This window comes from Micrasema longulum, unplaced genomic scaffold (genome assembly GCF_059751315.1).
Source record: "Micrasema longulum isolate JH-2025_06_02 unplaced genomic scaffold, ASM5975131v1 h1tg001408l, whole genome shotgun sequence".
Lineage (NCBI taxonomy): Eukaryota > Metazoa > Arthropoda > Insecta > Trichoptera > Brachycentridae > Micrasema > Micrasema longulum.
Window position 1 is genome coordinate 104,006 of NW_028278594.1, and position 20,052 is coordinate 124,057.

The 20,052-nt window shown below is 32.9% G+C and overlaps 1 protein-coding gene across 1 annotated transcript in view; it reads right to left on the bottom strand.

The window, feature by feature from the left end:
• Positions 1–20,052, bottom strand: part of LOC148275512 (E3 ubiquitin-protein ligase RNF19A-like) — a 192,353-nt gene that overhangs the window by 100,677 nt on the left and 71,624 nt on the right. Inside the window, exon 3 of the mRNA XM_088235585.1 lies at positions 381–1,423. Coding sequence (XP_088091711.1) covers positions 381–531 — 151 coding nt within the window. The 5' untranslated portion in view covers positions 532–1,423. The remainder of the gene's footprint in view (positions 1–380; positions 1,424–20,052) is intronic.

Consider the following 20,052-nt stretch of genomic DNA (forward strand, 5'->3'; position numbering starts at 1 on the left):
GGACAGTTAGTAAGTTCTCACAATATTATATTGCTATTAAGAAATGGATAGTGGAGGTGGGTTGCGCACGGATCGATGAGTGGATCAAGCCAAATAGGTAAAATGTGTGTACTGTTTATGAAATTTGTTCTATTGGTCTATATAAATTGGTCATGTTTTTTATTGTTTATTATGTTAATGATAATTGGGTTAATTGGATTAATTACGTTTTTTGTATTGTTATTATTATGAAAACTTGGTTAAACATCTAATCTTAGGCATGTTTCACATTTTGTAAAATGTTTCCCTCGGCACGGGACACCCCAGTGAGGGAACATTATTCAGTATAAAAAAAAGAATACAAACAATGTAACAAGTATTAATAACTAAATATTTCTTACCTCTGTGAGCTGCAGATCTTAGTCGTCTTCCAAGGAGGGGAGAATGTAGCAGCAATCTCCGTAACGACAGTCGCCCCCCTCCACTTCCCGAGCCTCCGCCGCCGCAGCCGAGCCCGCTGAGGGGCCCGTCGGGCTTGCGAGTACCCATCATTCAAAAACCGCTGTTCCTAGACGCAACATTGGTCCCAAAACACTGACCCCACACACACGCAAAATGGCGACGATCCACACTTAATCTTTACACAGTTAAAAAACTAATGTTAATATCACACTAGCTGACATTTTTAATATTTAAATTGTGTCTGCGATTATTCTTCATACATCGTGAATTAACTGTACCGTTTCGCAAACGTAATCCGATATTCGATTATTATAATTTTCAAAGTAGTTTTTTTGCGTGGATTATTTTAACACAATATGATTAATCTAGGCTTCGAGGGACGCATATTTAAAATAGAATCGCCCACGATGCGAACAAAAAATAACAGTTATATTAACGGTAAACTATATTATTTTTTTATATACATTTGTCAGAATTTTAAAACATACATTGCAATGAATAAAATGATTAGTGAACTTAATTCTCGATTACACGTGCTGTTTACAATAATATCATAAGCTTTTGATAAGATTAAGTTACGCCGAATAATCGAATCAATGCGAAATAAATCAACTTCAAAATAATTGTTTTCGGTTTTTTGACCTCTTGAATATCACTTTGTCATTGCGTCAGCAGTCAACGAGGCGTAAAATATTATCTATGCGTCAATGGACGAATAAAATTGATAGGAATTCCTCAGAACAAGATAATACATTTTTGCTGTGTGTAACCGTGTATATTTTAATTCATATAAAATGCGAGAAATTGAGTTGTTATTCAATGTATCACATCTATCAATTGCTGATTCGAAGTTGTTCAATTTCGTCCACTTTTGTTTGGTACTGATAGCGATTATTGCCAATGATTGGGTACAGGTTACTTTATTGGCAGACGCCGTGTGATGTTCACTTTAGCTTCTTCGAGTCTGGACTGGTCGCGAGATCTGTGAACAAAAAAAAAGTAAATTAAAAATAGGTAAGTCTAAATTAGTTGCAACAAAGGGAAATCATTTTTGAGAAGGGAATATGGAAGTCTAGGCATTTACGGGGCTTATGACTTGTCAGTCGCTGGCTTAAGTGGCTACTTTACACACCGTGTAACATTCACCATTTGCGTATGTTTAAATATTCACATTTCTTCAATTCCTCCATTTGTTGATGTTAATGAAGTAAAAGAGCTGAAACCTTAATTGTTGAGAAGAGATTCACCCGATTCACCGGATTATAATAATAGAAATATCTGGTACATTAAAAAAAATTGAATACTAAAACTGTACTATATTTATAAAAATTTATATATATGTTACCAGTTTTATGGTGGTAAAATTTTTTTTCTTACATTTTTAAAAGTATAAAACGTATTAATTTAAATCGAAGGCGCAACGACGATTATTATTATGGATAACTTATATTGCCCCATTTTCGTAATATAATACCTCAAGGGCGCTATACAAAGTGATTATTTAAATAAATAAATTTTATTTGAACATTTTGAATTTGTAATTTCAGCAAAACAATTTATTTTGAAAATATGCTACGGATTTATTCAAATGATTTAGAGAACAGGTGGGTTTAAGATTTTTCCGAAACATCACTTCACTCTCACAGATTCGCACCTCTGCTGGGAAAGCATTCCATGCCATAGGGCCTGCGACCGCAAATGCGCGTTCACCGAATGTACTGCGCTGTTAGCGTAGAGGTATAATAACTTTTCCTCTCGACATAGATCTAGCTGATATAAGCGTAATACGTTTGTCAGTTCATCTGGAATGCAAAGTTCCCATAGATATTCAGGAGCGGAGTTGTGCAGTGACTTATACGTTATGTACTTACATAGTACGTATTGTATTTAGTTAGCTAATTACGAATTAGCGAATTAGCTAGGTAGAAATTACGTTCTCCACAGGATGTAATATACCCAGAGTTCTGATGCATTTGGCACTTAACCATCTGGTAAAGCCCCCTGGGACCAATATTAATATCCTACGCAATACCGAAATCATGTTTTTCTATTGAAAAGGGTCGGTTATTGTATGCACCTGAAAACTATATGCTTCAGTGCGCGAGAAATATAATTTTACGTGAATCTCGGGAAAACGCGTGAGAAGAATAAATGTACCTTTTTTGTATTAAACCTACCCCTCCATAGGACCAAAACTTGCATTATAAAAATCCACACACAATCCTTTGAAGATAAATTATAAATGTAATCTCTCGTGGTTACTACGTCACTCTGATGTAATACTTAGTTTTGAATAAATACGGTAGCTTTCAAGTGTAACAGTATAATGGCTTTTTGTAATGTCTTTTAGAAAATAAACTAATATACAACATATTTGTGCTACTACATCGGCACATAAAATATACATAAGCCAAAAGAGTTTGTATTCCATCCTCTGTGGTAAACGTAAAATATAGTACTAAAACGTATATGTGAGTATTATGTATCCTACCTGCATGCGTATGTAATGAATAAAAAGTTAGACGTACTTTTTCGTTAAAAAAATCTTGTATGACATTTCGCTTCCAATTATTGAAATATATAGGAAAATTTAAAATAATTATTTGTGCAATTGAGTTACATCTAGGGAATCGAGAATGTTTATGCTGTGGACAAAACAAATTATTTAGTTTGATTTAGAAAAGGAAAAAGGTTGCTGTTGCCTTAAGAATGTAAGGGTTGTTCCTACAGCTTATAAAATACATTATGCACACATTACTAACTGTGTATGTTCCCTGAACCACTCTAATAAAGTACCCCTTCACGCGTCAGTGAATAAATAAAAAGGTTTTTGCAAAATATGTACACGAACACAGAAAGTGAAACAAACTAAGAATTTAACACTATTTATTATTTAATCACTCACATAATGGTCATTACTGTTAATTAGCAAAGATTTCCACATTTAATTAAAAATCAAGGAAACTCTAATTCTAATTTATAATAACTTAATTTATCACAAATTTAAGTCAGACTCGTGGTCTAATGGTTAGTGCATTTGAATAAGTCACTCATATACCAAAATAATATTAAAATTCCTTAATTCCACACAAGTCATGGTCAAAATAGGTTTGTCTTCAAAGGTGTTAAAAACTACAATAATCGCCCCAATGCACTAAAAACTATTAAAACTAATACATCAATGAACAAATAATATAATCACTAGATCCTCAACACAAAGACAACATAAACAAATACAAACGAATACCACTTTCGGACAGAGGGATTTTGAGTATAATTGAGAAAGTAGGTTATAGATTTTAATTGAATACAATTAAAATCTATAACCTACTTCCACTAAATATTAAAACAATTAGTAACGAGAAAATGTTTAAAAAGGCTATAAAAAAAAATGGATAGTGGAGCTAGGTAGAAGTAAAATGGATTGTCTCATTCGCCCAAACCAATATTGAATCAACCGCTTCACAAGTGTAAAGCTTATGTTAGGTTTTTGTTATTTTCATTGTGCGTTTTGTAATGTAAATAATATAGATGTACACATTTTTAAAGCTGTGAATATTTTGTTAATTATCTCTGTTTATTAAGTTAGTCTTTTTTGTTTATTCTCTAATGTAAAAACATTTCAAAAAAGTATATTGTCCTCGGCATGGGTAACCCCAGTGAAGTCACATTATTTTTATTATTAATTATAGTTTGTGAGAGAAAAATATGAATAAATTAATAAAAATGAATAAATTCAAAGTAAATTTAAAGAAATTTTTTGAACAAGTGTAAAAACTGTATTCAATTTTAATTAGTATGAATGTATTATTATTTTCTGTTTTTTGAATCGGGTTGTGGTCCCGTGGCTAGTGTCTCGGACTCACGGATCAAAGGTCCGTGGTTCGAATCCCACTCTACCCCAACTTGATTTCCATTTTCTAATAGTGAGTTATTTACAACTCGTTGAAAATGGCCCTCAAAAATAAATATTTGCGTAAATTATAAGAACGCAAATATTTCTTTTTTTTAAAAAAAAAAAAAATTTTCAATACGTTATTTTTTCTCGTGTACTTGTACATTCAAAATTATATAAATTCTAATAAATAAATAACTATAACAGTGTAAGTCACTCTCCAAGCACAAGAGTTAGTCCTCTTTTTTTGGAGAGTTACAGTTATAACATTTACTAGATGTATAAAAGTAGATTTGTATAAAATAAAAAAAACATGTACCATTTATGAAATATTCATAAAATTTCTTGGTTCAGTTTTATTACTTTTTTACTGATCAACTGTTGTAATATTTTATACATACGCCCAATGGGTATTTTTTGGGACATATTTATACATACAAAAATTATTATAAAGGAAAGTAGAAAGACACAATGGTATATAGTAGTATAAACTTGGCGGGAGTGAAAGCGGGAGAGAGGTGTTCATAATTAAATTTGATTCAGTGATCGTTTGAAAGAAGACAACTTTTTATCAAAGAAATGAAGACTGGTATGTTTGTTGGCAGATCTAAGAATTCTGGGCATAGGGGAATGGAAACCATAGTTATTTCTTTGGTTATCGATATGGAAGAGTAAGTTTTGTCCGAGGTTTCTGGTTGGGATATTTAATTTTATTGAGCTCAGTAGTTCAGGCGCATCAAATAGTGAGTTGAGAATTTTGATAAGGACTAGGAGGACGCATTTACTTCGATGGTCTTAAAGAGAAGATATAATATAATATGTAAAATAAATAAAATAAATCTCACATGATATTGAAGCTACTGCAACAACCACTATATCCCTAATAATACTGACAATATTGATACGGTTCTTAGATTTTATTATTAAAGATTTCGTCCACCAATAACAACAACTGACAACAATAATACAGTTTGTAGATTTGTTTATCAAATTTAAAAATATTAAACCACCCCGCGACCCGCGACTTGCAACAACCATTGTTTCACCATTAACAACAACTGACAACATTGAAACAGTTTTCTGATTTGATTATTGAATCTCAAAACATTGCGAGACCCTGGGACTTGTAACTTGTAACTCGCGACAACCGTTACCTCGCTAATAACAACATCTAATGACGAGATTGTTTGTAAATTTAGTTTGGTATCAAATAGTAATAACAACGACCTCTATTTATATAAACATCAGATCTGTCAACTCTGCTGATAACAGTAATAAATTAATGATTATTACATCAGACTGAAGGGTATTATAGTTATACCACTTAAACTGTAACCATGACTCAACATTTCAAGTCATATATTATGTAATTAAAACCTACAGCCTTCTTCCACTGCCCAATAAGAAAATAAATTACGATAAAATATTTAAAAAAGGCTATTAAAATTGATAATGGAGGCGGGTACAAATAAAATAGATTGCATCATTCGGCCAAGCCAAAAATAATTAAAACATGTGTACAAAATATGTTTTTAAAAATTGTATACATAACACAATAAATTTTCTAGGTTAAGATTCTTTATTTAATCTCGCAGAAAAATACAGTATTCTAAAGTTATCTCGTCACCCAAGTGGATTGGGATGGAAAGATGCATGTTTTTTTTTATGTTTTAACTAAATAAATCAATTTAAAATTTAAAAAAATACAAATAAAATAAATGAAAAAAACACATTTTTGTAACTTTCTGGCTAAAATGTGTTATTATGCCATAATTATTTTATGAACATTAAAAAAAAAAACCTTGGCTAAAAATATCAAGTCTATGAGCACACCCAATGTTTATTTTGAACGCGAGTCACATAAAGCATTAATATTCAATGTGCCCCGAGAAAAGTATTGTTAGTGTACTATATTTATATCGTACAATTTTTCAATTTTTAAACTTCTTCTTGGACTAGTTGGATACATTACAATATTTGAGTTTGAAAATTGTTTTCAGGCGTTGCCTAGTATGTGAAATAATTCAGTCAGATGAATCTCTTTACTAAAATAAAGGTTGCAGCTCTTTAACTTCACTTAAATCAACAAATGGAAGAATTGAAGAAACATGGATGTTCAAATATAGGCAAAATGGTGAATGTTACACAGTGTGTAAAGTGGCCACTTAAATCAGCCAATGACAGGTCATAAGCCATGTAAATGCCTAGACTTCCATATTCCCTTATTTAAGGTATTCTCCATCCCTGTTGTAATTTGTTAATCTTAATGACTCCCGAGGGGGTAAAATCCAGTCTTTTGTCTACTAACATTTGGTCAAACTCAAATATTGAAATATAAATTCAATATGTACAAATATGTTTTAAGCAAAATTGTAATATTCATATCGGCCATTACAAGGCATTAAAATACTTTTCTTAGGGACCATCGTATTGATGGCCAACTTTTGACTAGGATGACTCCGGTGTAGCGCTTATTATGTATGTAGAATGTAGACACGTGTAACGAACGCAAAAAATCTCACGAATTTGTATTGAAGTTAAATGATTCGGTAACATTTATTATTTCATTAATTTTAATGAAACGTTATATATATTCTCCAGTGGGTACGAATTTAATTACTGAGCAATTATTTCCGGCAGTTTTACAGTGGAAGTATGTTCTGATAATTGTCCATTGAGAATCTTTTCAAGGCTTTGTTGAATCAGTCATGGAAAACGCATTAATATAGTACAAATTTAACATGAACAAACTTTTGAAAAAACTGAAAAAACGTTTTTATTAATATGATAAAGCTACATAATTTATATATCCACCTGATTGAGGCATAGAAGTGAACTACCCCCTAAAGTTGTGCGACTTGGAGTATGCAAATGATGCAGTCCTTTTTGAAAAGTCTGTTGGTGATTTTCAGGAAATTGTTGACACACTGCAGGAAAACTCAACTCGTCTGGGTCTTAATATTAATACAAAAAATACTCAGATTATGTGCAACAAATCCTGTCCTGACCCTGATCAGCCTCTCTATAATAATAGACAGAGGATTGAGAAAGTTGACAGCTTTAAATACTTGGGAGTACACATAACTGAGGAGGGAAGCATGCAAAAAGAGCTCGCAACCCGCCTAGGAACTGCTGGAGCAACTTTTAACATGATGCGTGTTGTCTAGAACTCTAGTCTATACTTGGTCAAAACGAAATGCCGATTATTCAACTCTTGTATAATGCCAGTTCTCCTTTATGGGTGCGAATCTTGGCACCTTACCAAAGCTCAAAACACCAAACTTCTGAGTTTTGAGAGTAAGTGCTTGAGAAGAATATTAGGTATAAGGTGGTTCGATTTTATAACTAACATTGAAGTCCGAGAACGGACGCAGCAGCCTCCTATAACGAGCGTCTTGAGGATGCGGCGGTGGACCTGGCTTGGACACGTGCTGCGCATGCCTCGGGAGAACCTAAACCCAAGTTGCCTCTTCTTTAAACCTGCGGGATCACGCCGTCCTGGAAGGCCGTCAATGACGATCTTTAGACTTTATTCGGCGGAATTTAGGGGCGCTGGATTGACATGGGAAGAAGCGAGAGTACTGGCTGGCGATAGGGTCTCATGGAGGCAACTGGTGATTTCCACATGCTTCACTTAGGAGCGGATGTGGAAAAGGAAGAAGAATACATAATTTACTTTCTGTAAAATCACTAAAATAAATTGAATATGTCGACCAGTTTCAGAAAATTACTGCTCCTTTGTCTAGACTTAAAAATAAATTAACACTAAATATTTCAACCTTACCAAATACGAAGTAGATACCGATAATCTAAAATACATCATCTGCTAACATGTGTTCAATGTTTTAAGTCCTGGCTACAAAAACGCTTTCAAGAATGGAGGAAGTGGTAAATCTAGGACTAAGAAAGATAAGGTCGTTAACATCGCATGCTAAAAAGACGATGCAATCAAAGCGGCAGAATCAGAAGATGATTTACAATGCATGTTACCCAAGTTTCATCTAGCATCTCAGAAATTTAACATTAGCATTCATCTAAATTATTTTTTAGCAGCTATTTATATTCATTAGGTTTTCACTCGTAATGTCATTCGACCCGATTTTTACAGCAACATTATGTAATGGGTGCAATAAATTATAAAGTAATGCTCAAAATAATTGTTAAATAAACAACAAACAAATCATCACACCGTTTTCCCCGAGGGATAGGCAGAAATGATATAAACACCATACCATATTGTCTTTCCATACAGATCTCGCTTCGTCTTAACTCATTCAATTTATCATGCACGCACGCCGATTATTCCGGCTTTTGACATGTCTATTTTCAAGTATTTGCTAGATTTGGTCGAGCCATGTCTTTATCGGTCTTCCCCGTTTTCTGCATCCGATAACATTCGCATCGTGAATCCTTTAAGGCGTTCTTTCGCTGTCCATTCGCTCTAAATGTCCAAACCAGTATCGGTTATAGTTAACTCGGAATCGAAGAAAAACGACGAATGTGATTTTCTTCAACTTAACGTGAGAACGGTTTAAAATTTTCTTTTGACACTTTATGTAACAACTTAATTTTATTTAAAAATTTAAATTTCATTGATAAACCCTTACGGGTTACATACATTTAACAAAATATTTTCATTTTAAATTCACATTCTACTGAATATTTTTAACATCTATTGTAAAGGTTGTCTAAGTCTTTTGTTTAGTTTTGTCTGGTAGTTTATTGTATAATTTCAGTCCATGGTTTATTAGTCTCGATTGTCCTTTTCTCGTTTTAAAAGATTGTGTATGATAATTTTCTGATATTCTCGTATTGTGTTCATGTTTACTACAGTTTTTTTCAAGATTTAATTCTTCGTCTACAATTACATCAGTGGGTAATTTATGAATAAATTTTAAGACTTCTAGTTTAAAGAGTTCAGTTACATTTCATTGTTTAGTTTGTTCAAAAGGTTCTTTAGTTGCTGTTAGATAGGGAAGGTCATATACTAACTTTAATATTTTATTTTGCTGTCTTTGTAGTCTGTTTATGTCATTTTGATTTCCTGTTCCCCATAGTAGTTGCATATAACATATTTTAGTTTTTACATAGGCTTCATACATTTTTTTTTTCCTTTTTTGGAACAAAGTTTTTGATTTTAAAAAATAAAACTCGATAAATTCGCCACTTTGCTAATTAAATTGTTGATATGAATTGTCCATGTCAATTGTCTGTCTATTGTTAGTCCTAAGTATTTAACATGTTCAATTTCAGTTAATAAGTACTAAAGTATACCATTTGATACTTGGGTTATTTATATTTATTTTTTTCAAACCTGGAAAAAAGCCTTTATATAACTTTTATAAATATCATCACGGGTCGATGAAAGGATTAAGCCAAATAGGTAAAATGTGTGTACTGTTTATGAAATATTTTCTATTGGTCTATATAAATTGGCTATGTTTTTTATGATTATTTTAGTTTTTTATGGTTTATTATGTTAATGATAATTAGATTAATTGGATTAATTACGTTTTTTTTATTGTTATTATTATGTTAACTATGTAAAATAGCTAATTTAAGGCATGTTTCACATTTTGTAAAATGTTTCCCTTGTGAGGGAACATTATTCTGTATAAAAAAGAGAATACAAACAATGTAAAAGTATAAATAAAATTGAAAAATAAATCAAATAAAAAAGAAAGTCAGTGTCCAATTTTTTGCACGTCCGTCGATGTTTCACGATCCCGACGATTTGGATAAACTGTATAAAAATACTCTACCAGTTTGTAGTTTACGTAAAAACATGACAAAAATGAATTTTACCTCGAGGAAATAAATAAGTTGTGATTTGTGGAATATTTTTTCAGTAGATGTCTGTATCGAGACTCTAAGTATTATAAATAAATTACCAAATCACCACCATATTATGTCACAGTATGTATATAAAAAATCAAGGTATAAAATAGTTGGAAAACTCGTCAAAATTTGAATGAAGTCCTTGAAAACTTCACGGTTAGCGGATATTACAATATTATGGAGTACAATATACATGGCTATCAACGGAGGTCAAACCGGCGGATGCAGTCGTTAAAAGCATAACGATGAGAGGAGAGAGGATAGACTGCCGAACCAAGTGAATATTTATTTTATAAAGTTTATATTTGAAGCACTAACTTTGTGGTTATTTATTATAATAAAATAAATAAAACAACTTTGTTTTTAACCACTATTTTTTTATTTTCCACCGACCGGTTTCAAAGCAAACAAGCTTCTTCGTCAAGGTTTACGTAACTAATAAATTGATTACTTTTTTATTTTTATCATGTTCACTAAATACTACACGTGGACCCAATAATTCAAGTAGTTTTTTCCTTACACGGGTGGTGATTTGATATCATTATTTTCGAAGTTAGACAGGAGAAGACTAAAAGAAATATTGTTTATTTGGTTATTAATAATTGTTTTCTTATTATGAATCGCTTTTTTAATTTCTAAGATTTCTAAGTTGTCTAATTTTAATACCTTATTTCCAACATGAAGTACTCTTAATCCGGTGTCTTTATTGAAGTTATGATTGAAGATTGATTGATGATTAAAGATTCAATAAAGACGCTGGATTAAAAGTACTATATTATATAATATATATTATTTTGGATTCTCGATCCTTACTGTTTTAAAGATGTGGCGAAAGCGATGAAACCGGTAACTGGTTACTCCAAATTTGTGGATTTAAGTATCACACGTATTTCGTATCTGTAATAAATCAGTAGACTCATATTTAAATTAAATATAGATCGATGGATTATGGATAAAGGTGAAATAACAGTTAAACAAATTAAAACCACTACTGATTGGACATTATTTGTGTTTACGCTACAAAGGATTTTAATTATGTTCTTATTACGATTCCGCTGAGGGCGACGGCCCCAATTAACTATCCAATAAATCAATAATTAAACACTTCGATTTGGGCAACTCAACTCAGGATACATAAATCACCATTTTGTGAAGAAAGTTGATTATAACGAGAGGCGTTTAAAAATACCGGTTGGCTCATATCGCATGGATCGTGCCAATCCATCCGGCCCGGTAAAATTAGGGGGGGTGGATACTTATTGATTATTTTATTTTTCGTTTTATTTTAAATCGCGGGTGAAAATTTTGCTAAAGGAAATCGAGTGGAGATCAGTCGGCCTCGCGGTGTACTGGTTCGTGCGTTTACCTGCCAATTCATAAATAAAATGCGCGGAACTGCGCGGAACTGCGCTGATGGATATCACGGAGCCGCCCCTGAATAGCGCTAACTAACGTCGCTAAAAAAATAATAATCCTCGTTATTATTGCGGTATTTCGGCTACGACATAAATTTCCTTACTATTAGTCTCTTCTTGGTAGAGACGCGATAATCGCGTGAAGACTCATAACTTTATCAATCAGAAGTTGCATTCAAAACTGGGATGGTGGATTTTGTTAATTTCAATTTCAATTTTATTTATTTATATAAACGTAAATTACAATATGGAATATCTTAATTCATACATATAGAAATAATTAAAATAACTAGGTAAAACTAGGTATATATTAAAAAAACACAAAAGTAAACATAATATCCAGAGAATAATGTGTTTAAAAAGTAAGAGAATCTTGTAACGAAAAACTTCCTCAGAGAAAAATGTCGATGTCCAAAGTAATATTGTTCAACATAGAGATAGCCCTTCAAACAGGCATAACCATTAGCAGGTTGGTCCTGTATATTGGAATGTGAAACAGTCTATGCTGACGCTGTCTAAGGTAAAAGCTAATGCTCCGCATAATTTTAGCGTTGTCAATAATATCGCGCAACAATCGAAAGAAGTGCATTGTTAAATACACATTTCTTCTAGTCTTCAAACTGGTGTAAAGCATACCCTGGCGGAACTCAGTGGGATAAAGCCATGGAAAATATCAGCACTCCCTCATGTAGAGAAACCGAAGAAATTTCTTCTGAGCCCTCTCCACCATAAGAGAGTACTTCAACTCACACGATCCTCAAATCATCGAGCTAAATTCTCAGTACTCGTGTACTACCAAAAACCCCGTTATATGTATCCCGGATCGGCGACTTAAAACGTAAGAATGATCATCTAAACTGCACGTGTATAACAAATAGTCACTGATACATTACGATTGGTGTACCAACGCAGAGCCTTATGCGCGGGTAAGAAAATGAGGCTGATGATGATACTAAAAAGATTGAGAAACGATAGATTATAATATACAGTAATACTCAAAATATCCAGATTAATAAGTGACAGATTTTATTGCTTTTGAAATAATACAGTGAATTTGAATCACATTCAAAACTTACTTAAACATTTTCAGCAAAGTTAATTGCATAGTGAGGTTGTTTTTTATTTATTGTACTGTTAAACTAAGCCAAAAATTTATTTTTGAATTTTTATGTATCGTATTATCTGCGCTATGATTTATTTAAGTTTTGTATTTCTGAAACTACTCCGCGTGTGACGTCTCAAGTTCTCTTCCCCAACTCTCTTATCATTAGTTGATTCATATGATCTAGTGACGTCATTCATCGTTTTTATTAAAATATTTTTTGATATTTTTTCGTGCACTTTCGAGAAACTTAATTATAAAATTAAATCCTCTAATTTTTACCGCTTATAAGAAAAAAATGTATCCAATATCCCGTAGGGCTGAAGTTTTTGATTAAATTTTGATTTAAAACTTCTCGTTTAATTTTTTTATTTCCTGATAACGATCTGGATATTTGGCAATCCGGATAGCGGGAGTTTGGATGAACGGAGTTCTACTGTACCTACCTACCTTTTATCTGCCTTTAAAACCTTAAAAAAATAATTGTTCAGAACGTCAGAAATGAAAGTACAAAGGGCAAACGCAAAGACAACCCTAGGGCGCAGAACCCGAAGTCAAGAAATCAGACGGACATTCGATTTTTTTCTGCGATTGTTTTGATCATTTTTGTTATGTTTGATAGAAAAAAAAATGTACAGAACAAAAAATACAACTTAGCTTGATGATTTCAAGATTTAGGTGATTATTTTGCATACAAAAAAAGAAATGGCAAATTGTTTTCAGGACACTTTTATTATTTATTAATATATTTATTTATTTACAGACTTATTTACAATTTTACAATTTTTTTACAATTTTTTTTTTTTTTTTTTGCACCACAACAGGCCAGGAGGCCTAATTACAGTGGTGAATTACATCACAGAGCACCCAGGCTTGAGAAAAATCACATTTTAATTTTTGTGTTCTCACCGGGAATCGAACCCGGAACCTTCCGTGCGTGAATCAAGCGTCTTGACCACTACACCACGGAGTCCATTTAACAATGGTAAATACATCTATTTATAATATATACTACCGGTATAATTGAAATAAAATACTGCTAAAGAAAATTAAAGCTAGGACAAAAATTTAATAATAATTACTACCTCAAGACGGTCTGTTCTATCATCTAGAAAGACTTACACCAAGACACGAGGATGATGAACAATCGTAATTTGAATGTTGCTCAAAGATTTTTTTTGAAGCCTCAAGAGTGTTCAATGTCCCGTAAGAACATATATTTGAGACCGTTGTGAAATTTTTATTTAATAAATTGATTTATTATTAATTAAAATATAGTGCAAATACAGTGCTGGGTATTGTCCAGCGCTGCCATTCCGAACGGTCTCGCGCCCGTATAAAACACTTTTATCTCGCGTATATCTTGTGTAAACACGCGAGATAAAAGCTTTTACTACGGCCGCGAGAGCGTTTGGAATAGCAGCCCAGACGGTGATATGAAATTGATGTTTACGTTATATTCTTTAATAATACGTATGCTTCCACTTTCCAATATGTTGTATCACAACTCAACACAAGGCTTTCGAACTCATAGAGTTTGAGATACGTTACTATTTTATGTAATTTTGTAATGAATGAATAAAAATAAAACAAAAGCATCGTAGGTTTCATTCATATCAGATAATAAAGTTGAATAAACCACTAAAATGATGTAAAATATTTTTGTTAAATGATTGTCGTGATCTCCAAATTATTTTATTGTTTACATTTTAATAATTAAGAAATGATATTTTTGCAATTCGATAGTATGATTCGACATTTTTTAAATCATTATCTTCTAAAGGTTGGCGTGATGATAAAATCTTCCTTGTTTGAAGTTTGAATAACATTTAGTATCAATAAAAAAATATATTTGAAGTACTAACCTTCGTGATTCCCCGTGCTAAATAATTGAACTGAGTATTGACTGAATTAATTTGAGACAAAGGTAAATATTTTTACTGATTTTAAATGAACTAAACAAATATCTAAATAGTAAAATTAATAAACAATTAATTGCAAAAAAAAAATTGAGCTAAAATTATTTCGTTGGCAGATATTTGCAATGCTGTATAGCAAAAAAAATCTTCTTTAGTATAAAAATCAAATTCTCGTTTTAAAATTATTATAGACTAATAAACAGGGTGTTCTTTAAACCGTGTCACATCCGAAACCACGATGATCAGCATGGGCAAGAAGACATATTGTAATATTTTAAAAAATATATTTAGAACGAAAAAATTTTTTTTAAATAAAATATTTAAAAAAACAAATGGTTGCTCACTTCTGCAGTGGAGAAGCGAGGGGGGCGCGGCCGTGCGGTTGACGGTGTATCAGACTCCCCCCTCCCCCCTTCACCCCTGCAGAAATTAGCAACCATTTGTTTTTTTTAAATATTTTAGTCGTTGTAAAAACTTATTTTAATGTGCCAATATGACTTTTTGCTCATACTGATCATCGTGGTTTCGGACGTGGCAGGGTTTAAAGAACACCCTGTATAGGTATATTACCCAACTAATAAATATATTAACAAACACAATAATTATGATTTATTTTTAACGTTCGTTGCCTTTCTTGACAATGAGTACTTTGTCCCTTTACAGCATTTAAATTTTCCGCCGAAAATTCGTTTCTCTGAACTCATTATTTCAGGCTATTTTAAGGTTGTAATTTAAAATTATAAGGGTAAAAATCTTTACGCCGGTTACCCAAATCTCTAACTGAATAAGGATCTCATTAAAACCATCTGTGCAATAATTGGATTCTCAAACAGAAAAGGTAAATAATTGAACATTTACTAAAGAAAATAAACCACCTGTACCTCCCGAAAGGAATGAAAAAGGTAAAATCGAATTTTCTACACGAAAATATTTTTTTTATTTAAACATGTTCAATTAAAAGTTCCTGGGCTCCGATTACAATGGGAAGTTTACGTCTTTAATTGAGAATGTAGCTATGCAGAAAGTCCACAATTTTGAAAAAAAAAAATATTGGTGTTATCGGGTGTAGTAAGGTCAATTTTATGTTCTGCTAAAAACAGCTAAACCGCTTTCATACAAAAAACTGTAAAATTGGCCTTCTAAAAATAGTGTCGTTCACAAAAACCGCATTTCTCAATTAGCTGAAAACACCCACACTAGAAAAATCTTACGGTACTTTAAAAATCATTTAAACTGGTCAAATACATATTTAGATTCTTGTTTGTAATATAAAAAAAAACTAATGTATTCATTGATTATCATTTGTCAAAGTCAAAAACATTCCAACTGTGTGTAGATTGGATTATTTACTCGATTAAAAAAAGTGCTATTATTTCAGTTTTACTTTACTATGGCTGGCTGGTTTCTGCATAACTACGTTCAATTGTCTTTAAAACAAAATCTAATTTTCTGTACAAAATTCGATCAGAAAATTCGATTTTATTTAACAGACAATTGAAGTTAACCGAGTTACCTTGATGTTAAAACGTAGTAATTCTTAAAAAGTAATGATAATAGTACCATATTTTTTTCTCTTGAAAGCTCTAAAATACACTGAAAACGTAAAAAAGTAGTTCGCGAGTATTACAAGTTTGCAAAATAATTCGGTCCTGATAAAAAAGCTATTTATCTGTGAAAAAATATTAGGTTTAAACATAAGTTCTGTCCGTTTTTTTCCAAATTTTAAAATGATCGCAAATGATAACGAAATGGTAAACTTTAAACTGATCAAATATATACTTAAATTATTTTTTGTATTATGAAAAGAACGAATGTATGCATTATTTATCATTTGTCAAAGTAAAAAACATTCCAACTGATTTAATTATTTACTCGTTTAAAAAAAGTGCTATTATTTCAGTTTTACTTTACTATGGCTGGCTGCTTTCTGCATAACTACGTTCAATTGTCTTTAAAACAAAATCTAATTTTCTGTACAAAATTCGATTTCATTTAATAGACAATTGAAGTTAAGCGAGTTATCTTCAACTGTCTATAAAATAAAATCGAATTTTCTGTACGATTATGCATACAAAAAATTAAATACCTTCACCGGTAATTTAACATGTTTCGAAAAAAAATCGTGGAAACATACCTACACATTTACTCACAGAAAATAGATTTAATTTCATAGACAGTTGAAAATTACTACGTTTTAAAATCAATTGTCTTGTAAAATCGAATTTTCTGTACGAAAATGTGTATATTTTTATGAAAACTTGAAGCATCATCGTCGGAAACCTGTAATTGAACATGTCTAAAAATATAATTCACATAAATATTCACAAGTGCACAACGGAGTTTTAGTCTCAACACTTATGTATGGAAGTGACACATGGAAATGGCAGAGGAAGGATGAAAGCCGAGTGAACGCGGTTGAAATGTGATCTCTTAGACGAATGTGTGGGAAATCAATGTATGACAGGGTTACGAATGATGAAATCAGGCGAGAGTGTAAATCTGAGACAAGTATAATTGATAAGATTAAGAAAGGGTCTCTGAGATGGTTTGGTCACGTAGAACGAATGGACGACGAGAGAATGGTAAAACAAGTATATATGGCAAAAATGAACGGCAACGTTAGACGAGGACGACCAAGGAAGACGTGGCATGATCAGATAAACCAAAATCTTAAGTCTGGTCATGTCAAAAGCAGACAGAACCGAAGGGCATGTATGACAAGATGTATGAATGTGGAAGAGGCTAGGATTGTATGCCAGGATAGACGTGTGTGGCGGTCCATTCTCTCTGCCTACCCCTACGGGGAAATGGCGTGATGGTAGTAGTAGTAGTAGTAAATATTCCATTTTTCATTCAGAAAATTCGCTCTCACTTCGTAAACTGTTGAAGGTAACTCTTTTGACTTAACATAGTAATATGGTACCTGGGCCCGATTCCAAGATCCGAAGAGGCCAGAAGACTCAAAAGAGAAGTTCAGGGTGAGTGGAGGGTGCTTTCTTAAGTACTTACACTAGCAAAAAAAAACGGCGGAGTTGCAATAGTTGCATTTCTAACTTCTATTACAGTAGAAAAATATTAGGTCAGTGCCAATATTATGAATATTTTTTTGGTCATTTGTAAAACGTGTCGACACGGCCATATATTATTGAACAACACGAACATTTAAACATGAAATTCACAGCCACAATACACGAAACTCGTAAAATTTTCATGTATCTAAATTTCGCTCAACTAAGTTCGGCAAAAAGTCTCTGGAAAATATTGGCCATTTCCAATTTAATAAACTGCCCGATGAACTAAAACACGAAAAGTCGAATAGAAAATCTAAAATGTCGCAATTAAAAAATGGCGCGTGTAGTGGTCAGCGCGTTTGCCTACCATTCAAGAGGTCTCGGGTAAATATTTTTTCCAACAATCTTTCATGCCTTTGATTTAAGGAAAACGCAGCAAGTTGGCTACGAACTGACTCAAATCCTTACAGGCCACCTGATGACGAGACACCCCAAGATGTCCCTCATTTGTTGATGCATTATCCCATTTTCCCATATATAAAAAAAGAAAAGAGGTTTTGGGTTCGATTACCGACATGGTTGACATGAAATATTCATTTAAAAAGGTGTTTTCACACTAGAATATTTCATAGTCCCTGAAATGGCACCTGAAGCGTAAGACTGTTTATCTTATCTTCACGTTATAAAAATGTTCATAAGACGCTGCGATTGGTGTACCAATGCAGTGCCCTATGCACCATTAAGTGCGAAAAGGTAATGATGATGAATTAATTACAACTAAGCACCTTTTGCTTTAATAGCCCCGCCACACTATGCTCCTTGCGCTGCTCATGCTCATGCTCCTCGCGCTGCCGCCCTCTCGCCCGATGTTGCCCTCTTCGCCCACACACTGCTCTACTCGCGCAATAAATCGCACTTCTCATTTGTCTTTCTATACAATAGACGATGAAACTGTGACAGCGTGCGCGCTATGCATTTTTAGTAATATGAATGTCATACAAAGAAATATACATCATTAAAAAATGACGTGTGCGTCTTGTGTGAGCGCTCGATGCGTACTGCGACCGCGCGATTATGTGGCCAACCACTCGCGTTCATATTGCCGGTCCTTTGGCTCACGCTCAAAACACGGCAAAATAGGTAGCGGTGGGCACGACGAGGAGCATGACGTGCGGCATGACGAGTATTGTTGCCACACTACGTCTCTGCCTCCTTTCCTCGCTACTTTCCTTGCCACTCGTCGAGTGTGTGGCAGGCCCATAAGAAGTTTTGAAACATTGTAAAATATATTTGTGGCCCAAAGATGATCCTGAGTGATGAGTTTTGTGACGCACGCAATCCGAAACTTTTTTTGCATATAAACTTTATTCCTGTCGAGAAAATGCTACCAGTAAAATAAAATATTTCCGAACTCATTTCCAGAAGAAAATGCTAAAAATAAGCGATTCACGAATACAAACAATAAATGTATGAGAATTTAAATTATCAATGCCGGTGTTATTGTTTCTTACTGCTACATGTCACTTTCTGGAAATTCTCTATGACGTCTTAAGCGATGAAACCAGTCACGGTTGATCCCCAATACCCTTGTAAGTAGTACATATGTACCATTAGTCATTGATTATTGATAAAAAACGGGATAAAAAAAGTCCCATTCAAAGATTGAACAATAAGAAGTACGATGAATTAAATAATGACCAAACTGATCATCACCGCTTGATCAAGCTTACACGAGAAACATACTTGAACTCAATCACAAATAACTATCGACGTGCTTAAAAACATGCTAAGCATTTGAGCGATCACAATGAACAAAAATGAACATGCTTAAGTTATCGCAATCATTTCTTTACATTTTTTTGCACCACAAAAGGCCAGAAAGCCCAATTAAACGTAGTCATGCAGAAAGCACAAAGTTCACAATTTTGAAAAAGTAAGATATCGATGTTATCGGGTGCAGGTAGGTCAATTTTATGTTCTGCTAAAAACAACCAGACCGCTTTTGCACAAACAACTGTATTAATCACGTTCTGACAATGATGTCGATAAAAAAAAAGCATTTTTCAATTCGCAGAAAAAACCCACATCTCTAGAAAAATCTTATGGTTTTTTAAAAATCATCAAAACTGGTCAGATACATGATTAGATTCTTGTTTGTAAAATGAAAAAAAAAACTTATGTATTCATTGTTTATCATTTGTTAAAGTAAAAAACATTCCAACGATTGTTTAGATTTGATAATTCACTCATTTCACAAAAGTGCTATTATCTCAGTTTCATTTTTATGTGGCTGACTGCTTTCTGCACAGCTAAGTTCAATTATAGTGGTGAATTACACCACAGAACACTCAGGCTTGAAAAAACTTACATTTAATTTTTGTGTTCTCACCGGGAATCGAACCCGGAACCTTCCGAGTGTGAATCAAGCATC